Source organism: Mangifera indica, chromosome 2, assembly GCF_011075055.1.
Source record: "Mangifera indica cultivar Alphonso chromosome 2, CATAS_Mindica_2.1, whole genome shotgun sequence".
NCBI classification, from domain to species: domain Eukaryota; kingdom Viridiplantae; phylum Streptophyta; class Magnoliopsida; order Sapindales; family Anacardiaceae; genus Mangifera; species Mangifera indica.
Window position 1 is genome coordinate 10,344,843 of NC_058138.1, and position 25,323 is coordinate 10,370,165.

Sequence of the window (25,323 nt, forward strand, 5' to 3'; positions counted from 1 at the left end):
AAAAATATATAAAATATTTTTATATTATAATAATATTTATAGAAGTATTTTTATAATATTTATATCAAAACATGAAGTGCGTATGCACTTGACACACTTCATGTTTTTATATAAACGTATTTTTATATTTTTACACTCTTTCTACTCTTCACATTTTATGCATTCGCACTTTATGCACTCATACTCTTTGCACTTGTACTCTCATCAGTTTTGTTTTTTGTTCTGATTTATATATATTAATAATCAAATAAAAAATTAACCTATTTCTAAACAAATTTATAAATATTTTGATTTATAAGTTATCAAAATTATAATTAATATGATTATGTTAAAGTATGTTGTTAAAAAAATATTATAAAAAAAAATCATAATTAAAAAAATTATTAGATAAAGGTATTATTAAAATAAATATTAAGTTTGTTTAAAAATTTTTTTATTAAAAATTGGCCTAAAAAAAAGTTTAAACACAAAATGTTTTAATTCTCTATTTTAATTAACACCACTAATGCACCTGTCCACTTGTACCCTCGAAAGAGTACAATCCTTTTTTTAGTACAATACAATAACTAACTTTTGTCCAACGTCATGAATTGTGATAACAAAGTGCATTAAATAGATGTTTATGGGTTGTCAATCAAAAATTTACAAATGTTATCTCCATAAATATTTATTGACAATAACTTTTTGCTTTATTCTCTGCAAGTGTGAAAGGAAAAGTCTTGTCTGATTTATCTTTATAATCAGATTAAATGGAATTGAGTATTCACGGGAACAAACTTAGACTTGATTACTTTAAGAAGAGTTTGACTTAATCAAGTTTAAACTTGAGCTTAAGATAATTTTAGTTATTTCAAATTTTGTTTAAAAAATTATATGTTAATCTTTTAATTTTTAAATTATTATATTCTAATCTTATAATTTATATATTTATTTTCTTTTTTTATTTTTTATTCTTTCTGACTGTGAAGTTGCAAGGTTATTGAGCTAATCATCCTAAACTGGAATTCCACCGAGATGAGAAACTCAAACAGTCAGAATTTGAGCTCAATTCAAGTTTATTTAGTCAAATCAAGCCTTTGGCTCGGCTTACAACGACCCTTTTTCTCTGCCTCCAAAACTCATTAATTTTCTATATATATATATATTCACATCTCGAAACACTGGACAAAAACACCATCACAAGCCAACAAATCTCAGCATCTCCAAAATATAAAAAATGGTGGCTGAAGGAGGAAGCAGCAGCAGTTCATCTTATCCCATCAAAACAGTAGTCGTTTTGGTACAAGAAAACCGCTCATTTGATCACATGCTCGGCTGGTTCAAATCCCTCAATCCAGAAATCAATGGCGTAACTGGATCAGAATCAAACCCAATATCCACATCTGACTCAAACTCAACCCGTATTTACTTTAAGGATACAGCCAGCTACGTTGAACCGGATCCAGGGCACTCTATTCAAGCAATTTACGAGCAAGTTTTCGGGAAACCATGGAACACAACGGATCCTGATCCGAATCCAAAATCGGGTCCAACAATGGAGGGGTTTGTTCAGAACGCAGAGAGTATTTTGAAAGGGATGGGAGAGACAGTGATGAGTGGATTTAAACCGGAAGCGTTGCCGGTTTTGAAAGAACTGGTGAGGGAGTTTGGAATTTGTGACAGGTGGTTTGCGTCCATACCGAGTTCAACTCAGTCCAACCGATTGTATCTTCACTCAGCTACTTCACATGGATCGACCAAGAATGATACGGAGAAGTTAATTGAAGGGTATCCTCAGAAAACTCTGTTTGAATCTTTGGAAGAAAGTGGATATAGCTTTGGGATTTACTTTCAGATTTTTCCGACGACCCTTTTCTACAGGTAATTTTCTCTCCCTCTTATCTCATTTATTAACATCCTTAGAATTATTTCCCATGATCAAAATTTATACATAAGATTAGAATATTTATCTTCAAGTACTAGTAAAACTCTGCTTGATTAACAAATGAACAGAGCAAAGCTGCATTTTTGGTAATCTTTTGCAGTCTGTCTAATTGCTAACCTTGTTGTTGATTAAATATTTATTTAATAAATTATTATTATTATTTTGTTTTGAAATTTGACCAAATCAGTTTCACTTCACTTCACGTGTTTCATTATTCTCAAACCAATAAATCACAGGCCACGGATACGTATCTTTGGATTCTATCTATGCTTAATTATTATATAATTAATAATAATTACTTCATTTTTTTTTTTTTTTTAAATCTCGATCAAACTGAATTTCTTATATTTTCTCGATTGCGTTTTTCTGAAGAGAACAATGACGTTAAGCTTCTGTTTTTGAATGAGATATTCCGAAAAGATGCTGATTCGCCTGTTTTGAGAATTGAAACGTTTGATTCAAAAAATGAAACATTGGGGCAGGTGTCAGCTGCACATGGGATGGGATGGGATGGTTCATCGATTGAACTAGATTAGAATATTTTTATGTTATAGATTTAGGGAAGTTAGTTTTTGATAAAGACAACGAGTAGGCATCAGCATCAGCATCAGCATCACAACAATTTTATTTTATTTTATTTAGATTGATTTTCTTTAATTAATAAATTACGTTTGCTAACTTGTCAAGTTATTCTAATTAACTTGTGCAGCCGAAACCTTTCTTCCAGTGGGTGGGGCTTACTTTTGCTACCTTCTATACCATCCTACATCTAGTCTTCCAAAAAATTACTTATTTTTTATCACCTCTGGCCTCTCATATACTTTTTTATTATTTGGGAGAACAACTATTACAATTAAAAAATAAAAATTTTCATTTTTTCCATCAATAGTAACCATTGAAGGGAACATAAATAATTTATTTATTTATTTTAATTTTACAAAAAAAAAAGAAAAAGAAAAAGAAAAAATTCCTGTCCAATTCTTTTTTCTTCCTTTTTTCTCTCTCTTCCTTTTCTTCTTCCTTCACTCTTAGTTGCTCAACCACCCCAACACCATCACCATCCTTTCTTTTCTTTTCCTTATCTAAACTTACTTGTGGAAAAGAGGAAACTTCTCTCTTCAAGTCAACTCTTGTTGCTTCTTCTGCACTTATCCATGAAAGCATAGATATACGCCCTACCTTCACCCAAATATTCCTATCTTCTTTTTTCCTTTAAAGATCTAAAGAATCCAAAACAAAATTTGATTGAATGAAAAAGCATGATATTTTCTGGTTTTTTCAGTTGTCAACAATTGTCAACCACTATGAAAAAAAAGAAAAAAAAGAAAAGTAAGATGGAGAATAAAAAAAGAAAAAGTAGTTAGAGTAAATATATATAATTTGTTTGTAACATTATACGTATAAATGTTATTGTTTATACGTATTGTATAAGGAGACAAAAATGATCTATTCAAACTTCAAAGATGGAAAATTATCGTTTTAACAAAGTTGAGATGGTAAATAATCCTTTGACCTGTATATAAAATAATTAATTTAGGAGGTTATATAATTTTCAAATCCTTAATAATTCTATTAGGTAATTATCATGAAAGTTAATTAGACTATAAAATATTTTACTGATGACTTTAAAGTACTAAATTTAAGAAATAAATAATTATATTAAAGTTACAATAATTTGAGAATAAGGACTAAAGTTTGTCATGTGATTGCAGGAACCTAAGAAAGTTGAAATACGTGGATAACTTCCATGAATTTGATTTAAGCTTCAAGAGGCACTGCAAGGAAGGGAAGCTACCAAACTATGTGGTGATTGAGCCAAGGTATTATGACCTGTTATCACTAGCTGCAAATGATGATCACCCTACTCACGATGTTTCTCAAGGCCAGAAATTTATCAAAGAAATTTACGAAGCACTGAGAGCAAGCCCCCAGTGGAATGAAACTTTATTTCTAATTACGTACGATGAGCATGGTGGACTTTATGATCATGTTCCAACTCCAGTCACTGGAGTTCCAAGTCCTGATGGTATTGTTGGTCCTGAGCCTTATTACTTTAAATTTGATCGCCTTGGGGTTAGGGTTCCCGCCGTCTTCATTTCACCTTGGATTGAGCCCGGAACAGGTGATCACTCCAAATCTCTCTAACAACTCAGCATTTTCTAGTTGTTTTAAAGATAGAAATAGCCATAAAATCTTATCATTTTATCTTGTTTGATTTTATGCATGCAGTGTTACATGGGCCTTCAGGGCCGTCTCCTACTTCAGAGTTTGAGCATTCGTCCATTTCTGCAACCGTGAAAAAGATTTTCAATCTTAAAGATTTTCTCACTAAGCGTGATGCTTGGGCGGGTACTTTTGAGAGTGTTATCAATAGAAACACCCCACGAATAGACTGTCCAGGTTCTTATTCACTAACTACTTTAAATGCTACGTGTTTGTTAATTCTTAAAATTAGTTTTAAAGAGTTAACTCTTTACATTTGAAAATGTTAATTTCCATTATCTAATTTAAGTGAAATTGTATTGCAGTTACATTGCCAGAACCGCAGAAAATGCGAGAGACAGATGCTCAAGAAGGTGCAGAACTTAATGATTTCCAGCAAGATATAGTGCTACTAGCAGCTGTGTTCAAAGGGGATCTTGCAAAAGATAATTTCTTTCCTGATAAAATATTGGAGAATATGACTGTTGGAGGGGGGCATAAGTACGTTGAAGATGCATTCAAAAAATTCAGTGATGACTGCAAGATAGCCAGGGAAAATGGAACAGATGAATCTGAGATTGTTGTTTTACCAAAACCAAAACAACTTGTGAATACCACCTCTAAATCATTTCTTCAGAAGGTATTTTCTTGTTTAGTATGTGCTAATTGACTGTACTGTACTGTACTTATGGCTGCTATATGTATGACCATTTATTTATTCCATCATAAATTGCAATATTTTACATTCCTTGTGATTAATTTGAATAATTGTGTTTTCATGTAGCAGACATGTTTCTGTTTAAGCTTTCATTGAATGCTAGAATATATTGATGACCGGATCGTTTTGTTCTAAAAATAAGTTTTAACTAAAACTACCTTTGCTATGGCCAGACTTTCATGTTTTGCAAACCTCTACTTTCTTTCTACGTCATAATTTCAGGGGCTTCTAAATTTCTTATATTTATTACAACCCCACAATTATTATGGAAAGGCCAAAATACTATTGCCCACCCAAAGGGCTGTTGAAATGGCTATTCTTATTTTTTAAATTACTAACACCTCCCACCAGTGGGTTCTATAGCCATTCTTTTATTGATGAATTGTAGGGGGGTTATTGGTCATTGACAAAACATATAGGGGAATATAAAATTTTATCTAACTAAAATTACTATACCCTCTCGAGGTCACTAATGTGATCAATATCGCTCTATCAATGAGTGTTGGTCATTTCTTGTCATCTTCAACATCTATACTGACATTTACTTTATTTCATCGAAAATTATTGTACTTTCCTATTTCAGGGGAAAAAAAACACCCAAAACCATCCATTTTCATTATGCTCAAGCTAGCAATCTTAAAAAAGTAACCTCATTCATATATTTCCTACACATTATAATTACATCAAACAATTTTAGTCTTACAATTTCCAAATAAATAGCATGCATTTTTTTTTTTTATCTTTGGAGTTTTTAATATCACAATATGCACTTGAAATGGTTCAGTCACCTTTTTTTTTCAATCAAAAGACGAAGATTCGCTAGAGATTAAGCATATTAAAATTTGAAATTTGGATTGATAGGTTAATGAATTAAGGGAGTAATTTTATTTTTTTGTAACTAGTGACCTGTCCGTATTGATTAAGGCCAAAGGACTAGTTCTCACCCAAGGTATGCTGATTTTCCAAAGTTTTTCCTGTTAACTTTGAAAATATCATTTACACACCTATGACTATTTAAATCTTTTAATTTTAAGGGTAAAATCATCATTTTATATTTAATATTAAAAATAAATTTAAATATGATTTCATTTTCCCCCCTAAAAGTTTAAAAACTAACTTTTCTTCCTTAAACCAAGTTTGAAAAAATCACATTTCTCTCCTAGGGTTTAGTTTCAAAATCCCATCACCTTCTCCGACACTATCATCTGTCGTCTCTCCTTCCCGACGGCTCCCCATCCTCCGACGTGTTGCCTCACCTCTACCCCAACTCCTTCGGTGTCTAAAAACATCGTTTGGGAAGAGGAATCATCTTCCTAGACGACAAAGATGAGATCGATCGTCTTTGTAGTCTGGGAAGACGATTCCTCTTCCCAGATAAAGTTTTTGGACGTCGAAGGAGCTAGGGTGGAGGTGAGGCAGCTCATTGAAGGATGGGGAGTCGTCGAGAGGGAGAGACGACTGACGATGACGTCGAAAAAGGTTATCGGATTTTGAAACTAAACCCTAGTGGGGAAATGTGATTTTTTTAAACTTAGCTTGGGGAAGAAAATGTTAGTTTTTAAACTTTTAGGGGGGGAAATGAGATAAAATTTTTAGAGGTTAAGGTTCCGTTAATTTTAACCAGTCATAAGTGGATAAATAGTATTTTCAGAGTTAACGGGGGAAACTTTGAGAAATCAACATACCTTGGGTGGGAAATAGTCCTTTGGCCTTGATTAAACATGTAAACTTATGACATAATGGCCAGACCATATTCGATTTCCTTTGGAACAAATAAATTTCAGTTGTATCAATAAATAAACACTTTTATATCAATAAGTAACAATTTTTGTTTCAATAAATTAATATTTCTTTACATAAAAATGTCTTTTGATTGATAAATGTGTTCAATTTTTGATACAAATGAACATGTCTTATTTCTTCTTCTAGTTCTGTTAATAAAGTGTTCTCCAACTGATAATAACGCTGTTTTATACGTTCGTTAGACAAGTACAGTCAAGTTCCAAACTAAGCATTAGGGATGACAATTTGGACCTGATTTTAGGGATTCCGACCTTAACGGGGAGGAGATTCCCCTATAAAAACGAGGAAAGGAGTGAGGATGGGGACGAAAAAAATCCCCATAATCGGGGACGAGAATACATATGTCCCCGCCCCGCCCCTCCCTTCTCCGCCCTGCCCTGCCCTGCCCCATCCCGTCTCCTAAATCTAATATATTAATATAATTTTTTTTGAACTATTAAATTCTATAAACTTTTACATTATGATTTATTAAAATCATAACTTTAATTTTACTAATTTATGAATTATGAATTATCAGTTTTTACTAATTTCTGAACTATTAATCTAATATATTAAAAAAATCCCAGAGTCTCATTATCATAAAATGCAAATGCACCAAATTAATTAAATTTAATGTTATTACAAAATTTTCCTAAATCACATACATATTTACTAAAAACTATAACCTTAATAATTTTTATTACAAAATTGTCACCCATCTTTTAACTCTAAATCTAAATCTAAATCTCTTTTTCCTTCCATTTTTCACTCCACAGCCGCACACTCCCTCTCCCAACCAAAGCTTCCATTTTTCACTCCACAGCTGCACACTCCCTCTCCTAGCCAAAGCTTCTTTGTCTTGTAGTTGGAGGTAAGCTTCTTCCTTCCATGATTGCACTGGGATGCAAGGACTTTTGATATAAATATATTTTTTTCAACATTTTTTTTCCCAAAAAAAGAATAATTTATATAGTTTCCTGGGTGCCACATAGAAATTGTTCTTGGAAAAGAAAAAATTTCCTTAGGTGTGTAATAGAAGCTCTAATTGTTGTGCAATCTATAGCTTTCAGCTGCTTTGGTTTTTCGCTTGCTGGATTTTGTTGAATTTTATCTAGTTATGCTTACAATTCCTTTATTTTATGATGTTACCTGTGGAAACATTTCAACTTTTAATAGTGGAGCAGCTAACTGTTTGATGTGCATTAACATGTTTCTTTATAGTTATCATCTGTTTAAGTTTTCTACCTTTAGATATAGTTTTTTTATTTTTTTTGGGGATGTTTACATCTATTTGCAAATTTGTTCTGTTGCATTTTGAGTTTCATGATAAGTTTCAAATTCTTATGTGTTCCTTATCTATCAGGCGCACATGGCCCTGTGTTCTGAAATTATTAACTGATCTTGATTCGCTCTGATTTCTTAATTTATTTGAGGGAGTAGAGAAATTAGATAATGTAGGGCTTTTCAGCTAAATACCCTTGTAAGTCGAAGGTTTAGATTGATGATTATGTCTTGATAGAGTATTTCGAGGAAAAAGAGAAAAAGCTGAAATTATGGCTGGCATTTTCTGAGTTGTTTAAAATATCTTACCCCTTTTTCTCCCTGTTAGTTCTTTTATATTCTTGCAGATTAAGTTAGTATCTCCTTGACTTATGAAACATCCACATTCTGTTTAAGTGACTTGTGTGTTATAATTATTCTTATTTAAGTGCTTGTATTTGACCCAAATTTTTTGAACTTAGTTTTAGTATAAGTAAAGTTTATTGATTGTGATTCGCATTATTGGTTTTAATATTTATGTTTTATATTAACTTGTATTCTAAATTTTGGACTATTTGATAGGAATGTCTGCTGAAAACTCTTTGGTTAATAAAAGAAAAACATTGAAGATGTTAACATGCAAAATTCTCAATCCTTTACAAAACTAACATCTTCTGAAAGTGGTCCTCAACTGCAACTCTGGTAGGAAGTAATCAGATGCAATTGCCCGTTGATGAAATTAATAAATCAAGTCAAGAGTTGGATAGTTCTTGTTCAAGGCCTCTTCAAAATGCACCTGACAACTCTCTTGTTACTGATCCTACTGGAAGGTGTAAATCAATTGTATAACAACATTTCAAAAAAGTAAAGGTTGATGGAAAAGACAAGGCAGAGTGTAACTATTGCCACAAACAATTGGTTAGTGGGGGAAAAAATGGCACTGGACATTTACATGATCATCATAAAATTTGTCCAAAGAGAAAATACCAGGATGTATCACATAAGTTGCTTATGGGATCCCATAGAGAGAATAATAAGTTGATATTATCCACTTATCAATTTGATCAAGAGGCAGGTAGAAAAGACCTTGCAAATATGATTATATTGCATGAATATCCTTTAAGCATAGTAGATCATTGTGGGTTTAGGAGATTTTGTAACACCATTCAACCTTTGTTCAAGATGGTCTCTAGAAACACCATTAAGAAGGACATAATGAACATTTATGATGTTGAAAAGGGCAAGACAATGAAATTGTTAAACAAAAATTTAGGGAGAATTGCATTCACTTGTGATTTGTGGACTGCAAGCAACCAAAACAAAGGGTACATGACTATTACAACCCACTTTATCGATAAGAAATGAGAGTTACAAAATAGATTTATAAGGTAATTTTTTTTTTTTTATGTTTAATGTCTTTTAATATATTTTGTTAATATATACATACATACATACATATATGTATTTAGTAAACAATTTTCTATTTGAATTGTAGGTTTGTTTATGTTCCTACCCCACATACAAAACATATGATTTCTGAGGTATTGGTCGATTGCTTTTATGAGTGAAATATTGATAGAAAGTTGTCCATATTAACTGTGGACAATTGTTTCACTAATGATGCAATTATTGATGATATCTTGAATAAATTGCCACGTTCATCACTTATGTTTTATGGTTCATTGTTTCATATGCGTTGTTGTGCTCACATTCTCAATTTAATTGTTCAAGATGGTTTGTCTGTAATTAGTGATAAAATTGCAAAGATTCGAGAGAGTGTTTTCTTTTGGAGAGCATCACCTAAAAGGCAACAAAAATTTGATGAAGCAGTCAATCAATTGGGCATTCAAAGTACAAAGAAGTTGTCTCTTGATTGTAAGACTCGTTGGAACTCAACTTATCTTATGCTTAATACTGCTTTGATTTACAAAGAAGTTTTTTGTCGGATAAAGCTTCGTGAGCCACAATATAAATGTTTACCAATGGAGGAAGAATGAGACTTGGCACAAGATATTTGTGGGAAATTGGAAATATTTTACAATATCACTCTACTATTCTCTGGTACTAAACTTTTGACTGCAAATGAATATTTTTCTAAAATTTGTCAAATTAAAATTCATTTGACAAAATGGTTATGTGTGAGAATGTCATGATAAAGAAGATGGCTGCACAAATGATTGAAAAATTTAACAAGTATTGGAGTGTGATTCATGGTGTTATGAGGGTGGCCATTGTTTTAGACCCTAGATTCAAAATGAAATTGTTAGATTATTTCTTTCCTTTGATATATGGAGATGATGGCAAAGATGAAATAATCAGAATTCAACAGTATTGTCATGATTTGCTTTATGAATATCAATTGGAGCATGGAAGTAGTACAAGTCAAACTTTGTTTACTTCATCTTCTTCTTAATCTAGTTTTTATGGTGATAAAGAGTATCTAGTAGATTTTGATATGTTCATTGAACAAGAATCAAGTAATATCTTGAGAAAGTTAGAACTGGAATGTTATTTAGAGAAGCAACTTTTACCTAGGAGTCCAGACTTTGATATATTGACTTGGTGGAAGTTAAATAAGCCTAAATATCCAACCTTGTAGAGGATTGCTCAAGATATTCTTGCTATTCCAGTCTCTACTGTTGCTTCTGAGTCTGCTTTTAGCACCGTTGGAAAGGTAATAAGTCCACATCGCAATAGACTTCATTCAGGTACATTGGAGGCATTGATGTGTTCTCAAAATTGGTTATGAGCTGATCTAAAAGGTAATAAAATGAATTTTTATCAACTTTAATATAAAGTTAATAATTATTAGATTTTTTCTTTAATTTTTTTTATTTTCTTGAAAGGTGAAGAGTCTTGTTCGACAATCTATGATGATAATGATTCAGAAGATAGTAAGTATTTTTCATTAATTTCTAAAATATTGGTTTTTAAAATATTGCAAGAATTTATTACCTTTTTTTTACATGTGTTGTAGTTGATAATTGATGACATAGATTTGAGTTTCACTGTCCAACCTTAATGTTTGGCATGTAAGTGGATTTCGATTTTCTAGTATATTTTAATTAGTTTAATATTTTTAATTACAAATTCGTTAGTATTTCCTATATAAGCTGCTTTTAAATTAATTTTGTTTTTAAAATTGATTATTGCAGGTTAGTTTTTAAAATATTGCTTTGTATCAACATGAAAAATTAATGATGATATCAACAAGAAGAGCTACTAATGAAGAGATTGATTATTGCATATTGTTAGATTTTGTGAAAACTTTGTATTTGAACTAAAATAACAATGCATATTTTGTAGCTCTTGTAGCAAGTGATATTTTGGAAAAATATGATTTATTTTATTTATTGAAATACAGGAAGAAATTAAAATTTATATTTATAGATATAGGGAGGAGATTTTTCCCCGCGGGGGCAAGGAGGGGATTTTTCTTCGCGGGGAGGGGATGAAGATTCTTTGTTATCCCCGTAACGGGGACGGGGATTGATATCCCCTCCCCGCCTCTCCCCATTGTCATCCCTACTATGTATTATAAAGATCCAAGTACATATATCTTAAGCATAATCAATTTGAAGAAAAAACCAAAAAAAAAAAAAAAAAGGTTAATGCTTGAACACATTCTTATTGTGAAAAGTTGAGAAAATGTTAATGGAAGGATCTTTTAATCTTTTGCTAACTCTCTTGGTAAACTCTAGGGAAGGCACAAAGTAAACTAACCATAAAGGAAGCTTGATCAATTAGAGAGAATTGAGAATTTTCTTCTATATTTGACTAAATGCAATAGTACAAATATATAGCAATATATGAAGGCATTTTTTGGTAGTCAAACAGCTAGCTAACTCCATTTAAGACTACAATTAAGATTGACCCCAAATATAAATGAAGGAATCAATAACATAGATGGTAGGCTAACATGGTTGGATAACACCTGTAGTGGAGTGTTAGAATCCAACACCTTTGATGACATTTTTGTAAGGTTATGCAACCTTTATCAACAACGAAAACGCTATTTAAATTTTTTTTTAAAAATATGTTAATCCACATAACCCTTATAGGATCACTCTCATAGAAATATTGAATCACAAACATGACAAACAACTATAAAGTGTTCTAAGAACTTATACTTGTGTTTGACAGCTCCTTCACTTTGACAACCTTCGAGCTTGGTTGCAATCACCCTCGAACCCAAGAGTAGGGATGCACTTCGATGTCCACATGAAGCAAAAACTCCAAGAGGCTTTGACTAGTGCACTGATGCATGCTAGAGCATGATGCACAACTAGGTGTTTCAAACATACGAGCGTGCATTCTGTATATGGATGAATAGTTGCAAAATTGTTAAATAGCATCTCTTTATATAAAAAGCATGTATGTTCATACATCATCCAAATCCAATCTTGTATGATTTGTGATTTTTCTAAGTTTTTTTGGCAGAAAAGGATAACGGATAATCCTTATCCAAGGGCCATGTACGCCTGTACATGATCGTGACTTGACCATGTATATGTGTGACTTTGCCAAGTATACTCGTGCATCAATTCAAAATTATCCAAAATGAGTTTATCTTTATCCAAATGGATAAAGCTCAGTATCCACAATTTTCCTTGTGCACAAACACCTCGAGATTATTACACTTTAGTCCCTAGGTGTAATAAATCACATTTCAAGTTGAAAGACCTTTTCGAGACTTGAAATCCTTTATTCAAGTTTTGGATAAGTTTCAACTTGGATAATCCTATACTTTTAGAGTTTGATCAACTTTTTTTGTGTGTGACTCATATGCTCTTTATTAGGTTAGTAATAACTAGATTCATATTGAGATTTTGACTTAACATCTATCCAAACATATACCAAAATTGGCCTATAATAAGACATCATGGCCACTTGACTAACAAAGTATTAGTCATTGACTTGTAACCTTAAAGCAAAATGGGTATGTGTATAATTCGATCTTTTTATAATTCGATCTTTTCCAGGTTGAGACATGAATTTAGTGTATACCTTAGTGTTCTCTCTCTCTGTTAATGTTTGTATCAACATACAAACTAAAATTGGATTAAACAACAAGTTAGTTTAACTATGATAATAGGTTTTATAGAGTGTCGATACTTATCAATTTTAGCCTATCAGGGATATTAAGTTTCATACTCAGAAGTAATGAATCTTTTATTAATCCACCATGGTCTTCGTATATATTTCGATATAACCAATCACCACATTTCTACCAATCATATATAAGGACTACTTTAAGCTGATGTTAAATTATACCAACTATTGCACAAGACAGTGTAGTAATCTCAAGTTTACGAACCACATATTCCCCCGTTTGTTAATGAGGATTATTTTATAGACACTAAAGCAACCATCCATATGAAATCCTCTTAGCAAGTCATCCAATGAATACGTTTACAACACGCACTTATTTGTCGCATTAAGTTGTTAACAAACAACTTTGATATATAAGATATGTTATCATTTTTCGATAAAATTCAAAACTATGATAGTTCTATTATTGTCACTTGTGTCCTTGATCATGGTAACATCAAAACTACAAATGTTTCTAAAATGACCACTTAATATGAACATAGAACCCTTACGATCAATTGTCATATATTGATTCCCCCCTTGCAGTTCAATCATTCTAAAAACATCTGTCTAGACATAAATATATGTATTTATAGACAGGAAAAACTACAAAAAATTACAAATATGATATTTATTAATGAACTTGTATTGTGATGGAGATTGACTCTACAACACCAACCTCAACAATCTTCTATTCGCATTATAGTCAATCATCCATAAGAACAACATCGGATGACCGTAAACGTCCTTCATAACTTTTGTTATAATAAAAATATTTATTGATACAATATGTACATTAAATTTTCAAAGGTTAACTAGCCTTTCTTTTAAGTCACTTTCGATAAGGTGAAATTGTCCAAATATGTAATTAGATTGTTTGATGAGATTATGACTCATGAAACAATTGTTTGGTATTTATAATACCAAATCAACAATGTCAAAAGTCAACTTTTACGATCTAATATGCGTTTTAACACCATATATTTTGAATGTCCTATACACGTGTTTCAACATAGAATTTATTCAATATATGTATGACCTAACCTTTGTATTGATATTCATTATTTCAACATGTTTTATTTTTTGTTATTGTTCCTTATTTAATCACGCTTCACAAGCTTAGAAATTATCCATACCCCTCTTTTTAGGGATTCAAAAATATTTTATTGCGTGTCCTCCAGTTAGGTCATTTCAGACGGAATTGATATTTCATAAGTTTATCCATTATAAAAACAATTCTTGATTTCTTATACGAAGGGAATGTGACGTTGTATATTAATTTCAAACATCTACATTAATCACATAATACAACTTTCTTTGAATTAGTCATCATCACATATTGGTTTACCAACCTTGTATCTTTTGTTTTTGTCCTTTTCAAAACAAAAGATGCATAGTGGTTGCACAATTAACTATTTTCCTTTTTAAGCATAAAAACAGAAAGGAGAAAAAAGTATCTTAAATGTTTTAAGGATATGAAAAACAAAAAAAATTCTTATAATTTTAAAATACGAATTTCAATTTGCAAGCAAACACACAAAAGCAATCAACAATTTCAGCGTAAAGGCATCCCATGCTGTAGTCACCATTGGGAAGAGGATAACAGAAGAAACTCAGGACCATCATCCCGAAGTGCTTAAATCAGCAGGATTTTTAGACCAGCCCAACTGCAAAATGAAATTCAAAATCTCTACATTTCAATGCTCAGTTTCTGTATTCTGCGGAAGCACAATCCCTTCTGCAAAAATAAATTTATCGGTTGCACCAAATACATTGGCCATCTGTAGAACTACAGTTTGAGATATCATCGAGCTTGGCAGCACACACCCTGGCAGAGAAGGCATGCACTTGGGTTGAAAATTTTTCTTCTCAAAGGTTGGTCCGTATAGTGCTAAAACTGCCTGACAATATATGAATCTGCAGAAAGAAAACGATTTTTACACCAATAATTTCCATTCATGGAATTGTAATATTAAGAGACAAATATGAGGAAAGAATTATGTTAACACAGATGCTCTTGCTAAAAATCATGAGATTGTGATTAGAAAAACTTTGTACTACTACAATCTTTTATCATTTGCCGATGCAAAATGAACAGAGAAAATTGAACAGTACCTCAGAAGAAGTCTCCTCAAGAATGGATCACTTAAAATCTGTGCCCATACTGGATTAAGATTATCTGAAGTTGCCAGTGCTGATCCCCAGTCATTCAATGATGAAGAGAGAAACTTCTCTACCTTCTTATATGTATCCTAAAAAAAATTTCAAAAATTAACAAACAAAAGCAATTGACAATATAAAGAGAAGCAGAGTTTACACCTACACACCATCTCAATTTCAGAACCTGGAACACCAAGCAACAAACAGAAGGCCTGCAATGGAGCTGTGAGAAAAATGGTGAATAGACTACCACATGGGCTGCGAGAGACATCAGCACCAGCAATGGGAATTGAACTACTTGGTGATAGGAGCATTGCAGCTGGCTCACCCTTCTCAGCCCCACTTATAGCCTGAAAATATTTAAATGCCATGATGATGCCTAATTAGCCTTACGAAATTTTTATGTGGCATTCTGACCCCATGTATAAATCTTTCAAGATGGAAAATTAAAAGTTCATATAGTTTAAGATGAACAAATAATCACTTCTTGGAAATCACATACTAAAAATCTCTCTCTCTCTCCCCCTCTCTCTCTCTCTATATATATATATTTTAAGATGAACAAATAATCATTTCTTTGAATCGAAGTCACATACTAAAAACTCTCTCTCATATATTGAGAAAGTTTCATCAATCCATATAATAATATCTCAATGACTAGAAACCTCCTACTTATGTCTGAAAGAGAATATATCTTTGCAAACCAAAAGTATGTAAAATACAGTCAACTGGCAAGAGAATTTAAAGTTGCAGTTCATGGGACAAAGAAAATGGACCTATATTGGCTGAACTTATTGAAGCATCCCAACCCAGGTGCTTTTTTAGTATGAAACTCAGAATGAGTTACAATTATGAAGTACACTAGGTGTCCACAAAATAGCAATGCCATGACACAATCTCCATGCTCTATTACTTTCCTCAAAACTTTTAGGATTGGGACATTTGTCCTCAATCCAATGGTAAGTCTCCGTTATAAATATGTGATTTAGGTTTCAAAAGAGAGGAAGAGAAAAAACGTATTAGGGTTTGTTAGTTGGGCAACCAATCTTGGCTTATTGTGGGAGGTCTCTGGCGCCTCGAACGGCCAGAAAATGGGAGGCCTGAACTTTTTGAATTGTTCGGTTTATCTTTGTAATTTTTTGATAAATGAAATAGTTTTAGTTTATATGTTTTTGTGTTTTAGTTAAATAAGAGCTGAGTTCCTAACAAAAACTCACTCTAGATGCTTCCACATACCACCCAAAAGTTTATTTTCCATTTGTCACCATTAGTTCACAGGGGAGTGATCTCTACCACTAGCCTCATCAACTGATCTATCAACAAATAGTAGTGACCCACCACTTCAAAATACTGTCAAATAGTGCAATGATATCCTATTATTACTGTTCATTCTGGTAATGTCCGAGTACAGCAATTTCCAAATTCAACAAACGTTGCATGCATCTACTACTTAAACTGGTTTTGTTTGGTACAACCTATCTCTAACTAATTGTTATAGGATTATCCTGTTGGAAAATTACTTGCTTAACAAATTGCTCAATAATTTCCTGGCTACCAAAATTTTGATAGGAAAATCACAAAGCTTTGCAAGAAGATACAAAAATATCTCTTGCAACATTGCCTAAAGCCTTTAAAGAAATCACCATATAAGTCAAAAAGCACCAAGATTTTCTCAATTCTACTTAAATAATCCACATCATATATCCTTTTCCAAATCTTTAATTATCTACAATAAACCTATGCAATAACTAGCCCTGGACACAACCAGCATGGTTATGCAATATAAAGTATGAATTCAATAACAAAGAATAGGAGTTCACATACTTGCCTTGAATGATTCACTACCATCACTGTCAATTACTATAAAAAGTGGTCTTCTCGTGAAGGGAATAATATCAGAAGGATAAATGCAGCTTAATCCTGGGAAAGGAACTATTTGATGTCAAAATAAGCAATCTAGAATTCTGGTCATATAGATACTGAAACAATACTCAAAAGAGCGGTATAAAAGACCTTTTATGCATAATTTGGCATAAAACAATTTACAAACTGATAATGTCACACTTTCAAATTAAGCATCAATAAAACCATGAAAGGAACAGAAATTTCATTAAGAATTCGTAGAAGCTCTTTAACATTAAATAATTTTGGCAATAGATTGAAGTAGCTGCACAAGTTATCTATTTGCCTATTGATAGAACATAGGTTGTACAGGGTGTTTGACACAGTATTTCAGTTCATAACAAGATTTTAGAGTTTATTTAACTGTCACTAGTATCTAGTCTTTGTGCAGCAAGTTGCAAGGAACAATAATTCAAGTTTTTTTCTTCTTAATCAAATCTCACTAGCAGAAGCAAGGTTGAAAAGAAAAATAAAATGTTTATATAACGTGGTAAGAGAAATTATAGAAAAAAATCCAGAACTAGAGTCACATATCCAATCTTATAAACCTAAATCAGAAACATGAATCAGGCAATCACATAGTAAGCTGGAAGGAACAGAATACCTCCATTTCCACGAGTGCCAAACTGCAAACACCCAGTATGGCAATATAAACATTCTCCTTTCATTTGCTGTGAGGTGGGGTTCGTGCTATTAGTTGTCAAGTTGGATGGAGAAGTGGAGCAGGCATCCGAGGAAATGGTATGAGACTCAAAGTTCCTGTTACTGTTATCAGCAGCATTTGTAGAAGTTCCTACACCTGATGGACAAGAAATAATGTTTTCAACTATTCTTTAAGCACTATGAATAATGTAAAAAGAGATGACCATCTTACATCCTATAGAAAAAAAAGTTTAATCATGTGATTTAAATAACCAAATTCAATTAACCTGATGCAGATAAATATATTAAGAGAACACTATCTGGAGGTAGCTCCTCACAAATTGTGGCCAAAACCTGCCAGAGAAAGAACAAGGAATGGTAATTTATAACACACAAGCACAGAAATGATATAACACAGAGAATAATGCTTTTCTTCAGTTTTTGATAAGCCATAGATCACTTGACATGAGCACCTGATTGGCAACTAGGCTGTAGGAATTGCGGCCAGTTCCCACAACCTCCTTGAATGAAAGCCAAGGATCATACCATCCAATTCACCCCTTGTGTTTAATTCCTTATGGAAAAATATATTATGTTTCTATTTTGAGAACTATCGTTAACAGGAGTATTGGCTCACCTCAACATCTGAAAACCTCTGTTAATGTTTCAAAACGATATTACAGAACATTGATAATTCCTGAGCCTCATCTACAACACATGCAGACCATGGAAAATTCCCCTAAATCATTATAAATGAAAGACGACTAATGAAGACAGAGGTTGTTATGCTGTAATTCCAGACCTGTCCAACAATTTAAAAAGAAGCTAATTCCCTCCCTCCCTAACCAAAAATTTTACGAACAATTAATTTGTAAAATTTTATTTGTTTTTTCCAGTTTTGCTGCATCCGCTCACATTCTTTGGACCTTGAACAAATTCCTCTTCACCACAAGGAAATTGAAATGGAATTGTCCATTAATAGGGAAGTTGTCAAGGGGTTCTCAATTCCCAATTGTTAGGTAGTCAATGGCATAGAACACCCACTAGTAAGAAAACAACTCTTGCTCCACATGATGGCCTGGACTTATATCTTATCATCGTATTTACATCTATCAACTATACAACTTATCCTGATAACCATCAGCTTAACAACTGAAATTAATAACGAAGAAATACAAGTATGACTCAGAATTTATGTAACCTGATAAGTCAATATTAAAGATATAATAAAGCAGGAAACAGGTTGGAAAAAATAATCACTCAAAACTTACTGCTATAAAATGTGTCACAGATGGACGGTGTAAGATGGCTTTTCGTGGGTTGGGTGGTAAAGTAGGATCAGCAATATCCTGAGAGTAGTTTATGCGACTAGGCCCTGGGCCCCCATTCTGACCAATTTTAATATTACTTGACAGAAAAAATGAACCACTGGGTTCCCATTCCAGACACTGAAGCATCCTGAAGGTGTCAAGAGTGAGCTCTGAAAACTTGACCTGGCCAATAAATGCAATAAAGACAAAAGAATATCAAAAAATGCCCAGTCTGTAATTTATAACAGTATCAAGAGAAATTATAGAAAAATTTCAATTATTATGAAAAAGGCATCTCCATTTCCATATAAGAGAAAAAAAGAATATCTTTTATAATACCTAACCTCATTATAGTGGTAGCTGCTCAATATAGCCTCTCGTAATTTTAAACTTCTCTTTGCAGCAGACGTGGCAACACCCGGCAGAGCATCTGCATGAGGGTCCAGTACGAGACTATATCTTAAAGGCCTAATATTCATAAAAGCTGTGTCAGCTTTCAAAAATCTAACTATTTCTTGAACCACCAACTTCCATTCCTTAAAGTCTGTTTCCTGGAAAAGATATCATCCGAGAATCATATTTCTATCTATGAAAAGACAAGAAAGTGTCAAAGAATTTCTATCACAATTCATGAAAAATCATGAGAACACATTCTGAAATCACATGGAATTGAATGGTTTTACAGCGCCTTGGATAGCAGTCATGGCAAAAAACAAGGAACCATCACAAAAACAATAAAAACCATCAGTACAACTGGTGTCATGTGCTCAATATAGTCCAGACAAATAACACTTTTTTGAGGGGCTGCAACCAATCTCAACAAATATTCAATACTCTCTGACAATAAAATAAAGTGATTTGAAAATTTGAAAATGCTAACTTTAAGAGAAATCTAGACACACTTCTCCACAACATACCACTCTGACATTTCCATCTTCATTTTCCATTGTACTTCTCTCCCCAATCCAAGCAACATGCAAATTCATTTTCAAACTCCTCTTCAACAATTATTGATTTTCAATGAAGATGTGAACAAAGCATTATATAAAAAACAAAAGAGACAATTTAAGTTATAATGGCCAACAAATAGATGTAAAGAGTGTTTAAAGTAAAAATATACCGAAAATGTCCTCTTGCATTCATCGAGCAACATTTTTAGATGATCAACCAACTGATTTACCATCTCGCGTCGATTCAGAACTAAACACACCATCAAAAACCTAGCAAGAAATCTCAACTGTTTGTTTGCCAGATTCAAATGTTGATACAATCCATCTCTAAAATATTCCCGTGTCAATATTGCATCATAAAAGATATATGACTCAGACAGATAACTCATATCACTTGTCCGCATATATTGTCCAAAATAAAGCTGCGCAATTCGAGAGGCAATCTCCCCAATTTCCCATCTTTTAAGCCCTGCTTCAACCAACTTTTCTCTGTTTTCTTGTTGATACTTCCACAGCTGTGTGTAAAGTTTGAATACTTTATAAAAGTATGTGTCATACCTAACAACAATAACAAATCAAGAATAACCCACAATTTATGCTGCACTTAAAGACTCTCGAGCAACACAAGATACACTTAATTTAAAAAACTCGTAGAGTCCAAGTGAAATTAGAAAAATTATACTAAATTAATATTATATATAATTTTATTTTCCCCACAAAGGTTTCAAAATTCCTAACACCAAATTTCAAACAAAATTAAAAATTAATTAGTATATACCAAAACTAATCAACATTCCATTTAATCTTGCATTACTCTCTTTCTTTTTAAATTTCTTTTTATTGGCATTTCTGAATTATATTGCTTCTGAAGTGCAACCAACTCACTTAAACACATACTACAACAACAAACCGAATATGAGTGCCTACTCAAAAGCATGGAATTTGTTTTAGTTCATGATAAATTAACAAAGAACCGTAATATACCAATTTACAATCAATTACTGAGAAACACTAAGATTAATGAAGTTCCAAAACATAATCAATTAAATATGATAGGAATTAAAGAAAAACTACATGAAAATCGAGAGAGTAACCTGTTGCGCTCATAATAAGGCAAGTCTCTGATCTTTGAAAACTTCTTGTCGGCTTTTTCGACGAGAGACCAATACACTTCGCTCACTGGAATATTATTACCAGTGTTATTATTTAAATTGCAATTCATGTTTTGCTGCGACATCTTAGTTTCCGGTTCAATTTCTTCAATTCATTGGATCGAAGGATCGGATCGTCCACCGAAACAAAATGAAAAAGCAGACTGACCTAAAATTACTTCCGGTAGACACTAGACACTGAGGATGCTACTTTCTCATCTGTGCTTTGTGAGTGATTGTGGTTACCCTGTAGTTTTCGTCAATAACAGTCAAAACACATACGTTTTGGATGTACTACTTTGACTTTTGGCACCCTGAGGTTTAAAAGACTTACAATTTCCCTCGGGTTTGAGAAAGTATCAATGATGCCCAATGTATTAGTTAGCTAGCACACGAAATCCCAAACATATTTATACTGAAATTAAAAGTCTTAATATCAGAAGACTAATTCCACTTCACCAAACCAATTTCCAAACACAAACCCGACGTACACAGTATACATTAACGCAAATTCCAAAAACATAACCTACTCGTATTCAATTAAAAACCATTAATTAAAATAACTTTTTTTAAAGAAAGTTTTCACCATGTTAACCAACACTTCGCATATAATACAAATATAGTTAAAAAAATAAAATATTATCATTTTCATCTTATCACTCTACCCTTATGTAAACTTTAGCTTCATTTTTTAATCTCTACCCATAATTTCAGTTAAATGACTAGAATCGTCAAACCCAGTGACTAATTCATCTTAATCTAGATCAGTATTTGATTACGTTATTTCTTATATATTTCAAGAATTGATGAGAATTTGAGTCCAAAATTTAAAACAAAATTCTTGGGATAGGCATGATTTGCTCCAAGTATGAATAATTTTAATTTTAATCTACTTCTTTCACCAGTTTTTCGTGGTTGTTGTAAATTTAAGTTAGATACCAAGTCTTATTTATCAAGTTTTACTTTTAATTTATTCAATATTTTAAGAAAGGCCAAAAGACATATTCCCACCCAAGGTTTAATGCATTCTCAAATTCATACCCATTAAATTTTGAAAACTCAAATACCTACCTGCTAACTATTAAAGTTAACACAAACTGATAGTTTGAAAGGTATAATGATCATTTAACATTTAAGATTAAAAATAAAAATTAACCTCTTTTTCTCTCTTGAATTTTAAAAACTAATAATTTCATTCAAGTGTAAGGTTCAAAAACTTCACTTTCCCCCCTCCTTAAGGTTTAGTTTTCGTTCCTTCTCTGGCGGTCTTTTCCGTCATTGGCCAACTTCACCTTCTGATCTATCTTCTTCTTCAATGCTCTCTTCCCCTTTCAATGATCTTTTTGAAGAATGATAGTTGATGCTTCAATTGAATTGAAGTTGGACAATCGAATCGACAAACGCTTCAGATGAATTAACGATGACAATGGATGAATTGATGATTGCTTTGGACAAAGATAGATTTTCATAGTTCGAGAGCTACGAAAATAGATGATCACAAACATTGTCAAATCAAAGCATGGGTTAATGAAGCGCATGACCCATGCTTCGTTTCAATTGAAGCATTGATCGTCGTTCTTCAAGGAGATCACCCAAGAAGAAGATGGGTGGGAAGCCAAAGTTAGTCAGTGACAAAGAAGGTCCCCGAACAAGGAAGGAAAAAAAACTAAACCCTAAGGGGAAAAATGAAGTTTTCAAACCTTGTGCTTGGGCAAAAAATTTTAATTTTTAAAATTTATAGGGGAAAGGAGATTAATTTATATTTTTTAATATTAAATATTAAATAACAATTATACCCTTTAAACTAATAGTTTTTGTTAACTTTAATAGTTGACTAGTTAGTATTTGAATTTTTAAAATTTAATGAGTATGAATTGGGGTTGAACTAAACCTTGGAGGGAAAAAGTCTTTTGGCCTTTAAGAAATCATGGTAGGAGCAAGCGTATGAGCAATTACATCTACCATATTTTGTTTTTCTTCAAATCTCAATTTATATTGTAAATATGAGATATAATTATGATTTTTAATATTGTATATATGATTTTGAGTTAGAACTTGTGCAAAAGGTGAATAAATCTTGGGTGCGAGTAAGGTAGGTGTAAATATGCCTATTGTTTAAAAGTTTAGAGTAATTGGTCCTACCTCACTTTTTTTTGTCAATTTTGCATTTTGTAGTGAATCTTAGTTATAAGTAGATAATATTTTATTTAATTAATATCTCCATTTGTATAGATGATTGATGTGATTTTTATAGGGATTTTTGGCCTTCGACTGCAAAATGAATAACAAATTTTTTTTTACAAACATCACCATAAATCATACTTTTGATTGTCTTTGTAGAATAATTAGTTCACAAACATACAATTAAACACATATAAGGTGTTTAAAAGATATACCTTCATAGGTGGCTCCTTTATCTTTCGTTGATGGTGAGAGGCAGCAAAGTTGCTCTTAGACCAAAGGTAGGTTGTTGCATCTCACTCGCAAATGCATGAGTAGCAAATAGTATAATAGATATCAATCCCACAGAAATTGAGAAACTAACTCTTAATTCGTTTTGAGATCTTCATTAGCTAAGAAGACCAAGTAATTTAAGGTTGTAATAGGTAAATGTAATACCCTCAGGTATGTTTCAGAGGTATTTATGTCTTTTAACCCTGTTTTGAGATATTTCCAATTTTAAATATATATATATATATATATATATATATATATATATATATATAAAGAATTACAAAAAAAAAAAGGATAAAGAGAAAAATATGCTTATAAAGAGAGAAAAGATAAAAAAAGGAAACTTCAAGCCTTTTCCATCGTCTTCTCCCATCCATTCCAACAACCAGCCTTCTTCATGTTGTTTTCTTTTGTTTTGCGAAGAAAAAGGAAGGAATTGAAAGGGTTTTGGAAGATAAAATAAGAAAAGAAAAAAAGAAAGCATTTTGGAAGCCTTGGTAACCAAAAGATCTCATTCCTTTCCCTTTACCTATGTTTATATATATTTGATGCATGTTTTATGAATATGTTAGTGTGTTTTGGTGATAAAAGAAGCAAGACAAAGAGGAGGGAACCAACTTGCAAAGATTGGTCTGAAACAAGGTAAGGGGTATTATCCTTAATATATTCCATGTTTTAGGCTTTTGGTTTCTTAGTTCTATGTTATAAATGATGATTTTAAAGTTGAGAAATATTGTTTTGTCATTTGGGGTATCTATGTATGTGATTTTGTTCATGGCAGAGAGTTGGATAATATTTACAGTTTTACCACTGATTTCGTCTCACGTTTTGACTGTCTTATCTGATGAATCATGAGTACTATTATAGCTTGTTGGAACTCTCTTTGAATCCTTTTTTCAATGGTATATAGTTTGTATGAATTAGAGACCGTTTGGACTATTAAATTGCATGAACAAAAAATTGCCTTATCAAATAAATAATGAAGACAGTTTTTTGCCATTAACTTCATCCCATGTTTTGATTGCCTTATCTAATGAATCATGAGTGCTATTATAACTTGTTGGAAAGCTCTTTGAATCCTCTTTTCAACGATGTATAGCTTGTATGAATTAGAGATTGTTTGGACTGTTAAATTGTATGAAAAAAAAGGTTGTCCTACCAAATGAACAGTCCCATGAACAGTATTTCACAGTTTTTGGAAAGAAAGAAAGAAAAGGAGGAGAAAAAGGAAAGAAAGAAAGAAGAGAAAAATAAAAGAAGAAGAAAAGAAAGAAAAACAATAAAAGGAATTTGGGGCTCAACATTCAAAGGTCGTCTCAAGAGTATGGTCTGGTGAGTTATGAATAGTTTTAGATGAAAGCAAGATTAGTAAGATATAATGCATGCATGCATGCTATGAACTATGAGGGGGCATTATACACTACACCGCCTATAATAGGGCACATCCGTAGTAGGGCATAGACCCCTATGGGGTCCACTCGCAGTAGAGCTTAATTCTAATTTAAAAACGATGTAGTAAAAGAAAGGAAGAGAGCTCGAGCTTAGAAAAGTGTCAAATCCCTATAAGCAACTTCTAGAAAGTATCAAATAGATACCAGATAGGACAAAGTATGACCCAAATAGCAAAAAAGGACTAGATTATCCCATCAAATTCTTATGGAGGTTATGATGTGACATTGAGTCTTAAGAGTGAGTTAGAACAGGAAAAGAGATAGTTTACTTAATTCTTTTCCCTTACTAAGTGTTCTTATCTCTCACTTTCTTTTCTTTCATGATT

General features: G+C 32.3%; 2 protein-coding genes and 1 long non-coding RNA gene across 4 annotated transcripts; 2 read left to right on the forward strand and 1 right to left on the reverse strand.

Annotated features, from left to right (window-relative positions):
- The first annotated feature begins 1,147 nt into the window (after nucleotides 1-1,147).
- Nucleotides 1,148-4,894, forward strand: LOC123204604 (non-specific phospholipase C3-like). Its single transcript, XM_044621361.1, has 4 exons — nucleotides 1,148-1,860; nucleotides 3,637-4,046; nucleotides 4,154-4,324; nucleotides 4,453-4,894. Exons 1-4 carry the CDS (start codon nucleotides 1,217-1,219, stop codon nucleotides 4,794-4,796), a joined length of 1,569 nt encoding a protein of 522 aa, XP_044477296.1. The 5' UTR covers nucleotides 1,148-1,216; the 3' UTR covers nucleotides 4,797-4,894.
- A 5,590-nt stretch (nucleotides 4,895-10,484) lies between these two features.
- Nucleotides 10,485-10,900, forward strand: LOC123200702. The gene is made up of 3 exons (XR_006498669.1): nucleotides 10,485-10,648; nucleotides 10,733-10,780; nucleotides 10,864-10,900. It is a non-coding gene; the product is annotated as an uncharacterized LOC123200702 (long non-coding RNA).
- A 3,553-nt stretch (nucleotides 10,901-14,453) lies between these two features.
- LOC123209254 (protein SCAI) lies at nucleotides 14,454-21,384 on the reverse strand. Of its 2 annotated transcripts, none has more exons than XM_044627154.1 (10): nucleotides 21,036-21,384; nucleotides 20,112-20,499; nucleotides 19,336-19,542; nucleotides 18,953-19,174; nucleotides 17,969-18,035; nucleotides 17,644-17,838; nucleotides 16,966-17,069; nucleotides 15,305-15,487; nucleotides 15,093-15,229; nucleotides 14,454-14,894 (listed from the first exon to the last, which is right to left on the reverse strand). In XM_044627154.1, the coding sequence occupies exons 1-10, from the start codon at nucleotides 21,176-21,178 to the stop codon at nucleotides 14,675-14,677; spliced, it is 1,866 nt and encodes a 621-aa protein (XP_044483089.1). In that variant the 5' UTR covers nucleotides 21,179-21,384; the 3' UTR covers nucleotides 14,454-14,674. The 2 variants fall into 2 exon arrangements, with proteins under 2 accessions (XP_044483089.1, XP_044483090.1); XM_044627155.1 differs by having other exon boundaries at nucleotides 16,966-17,057; nucleotides 21,036-21,383.
- Between the last annotated feature and the right edge of the window lie 3,939 nt (nucleotides 21,385-25,323).

What these genes read in the sequence shown, in the direction of transcription:
- LOC123204604 (XM_044621361.1), top strand. Translation starts at nt 1,217, where the DNA reads ATGGTGGCTGAAGGAGGAAGCAGCAGCAGTTCATCTTATCCCATCAAA. An exon ending in TTGGATTGAGCCCGGAACAG is followed by an intron (nt 4,047 to 4,153) that starts GTGATCACTCCA and finishes TTATGCATGCAG; the next exon opens with TGTTACATGGGCCTTCAGGG. An exon ending in CCCACGAATAGACTGTCCAG is followed by an intron (nt 4,325 to 4,452) that starts GTTCTTATTCAC and finishes ATTGTATTGCAG; the next exon opens with TTACATTGCCAGAACCGCAG.
- LOC123209254 (XM_044627154.1), bottom strand. Translation starts at nt 21,178, where the DNA reads ATGTCGCAGCAAAACATGAATTGCAATTTAAATAATAACACTGGTAAT. An exon ending in AATATATTTATCTGCATCAG is followed by an intron (nt 17,839 to 17,968) that starts GTTAATTGAATT and finishes CTTGTCCATCAG; the next exon opens with GTGTAGGAACTTCTACAAAT. An exon ending in CAGGTTCTGAAATTGAGATG is followed by an intron (nt 15,230 to 15,304) that starts GTGTGTAGGTGT and finishes AATTTTTTTTAG; the next exon opens with GATACATATAAGAAGGTAGA.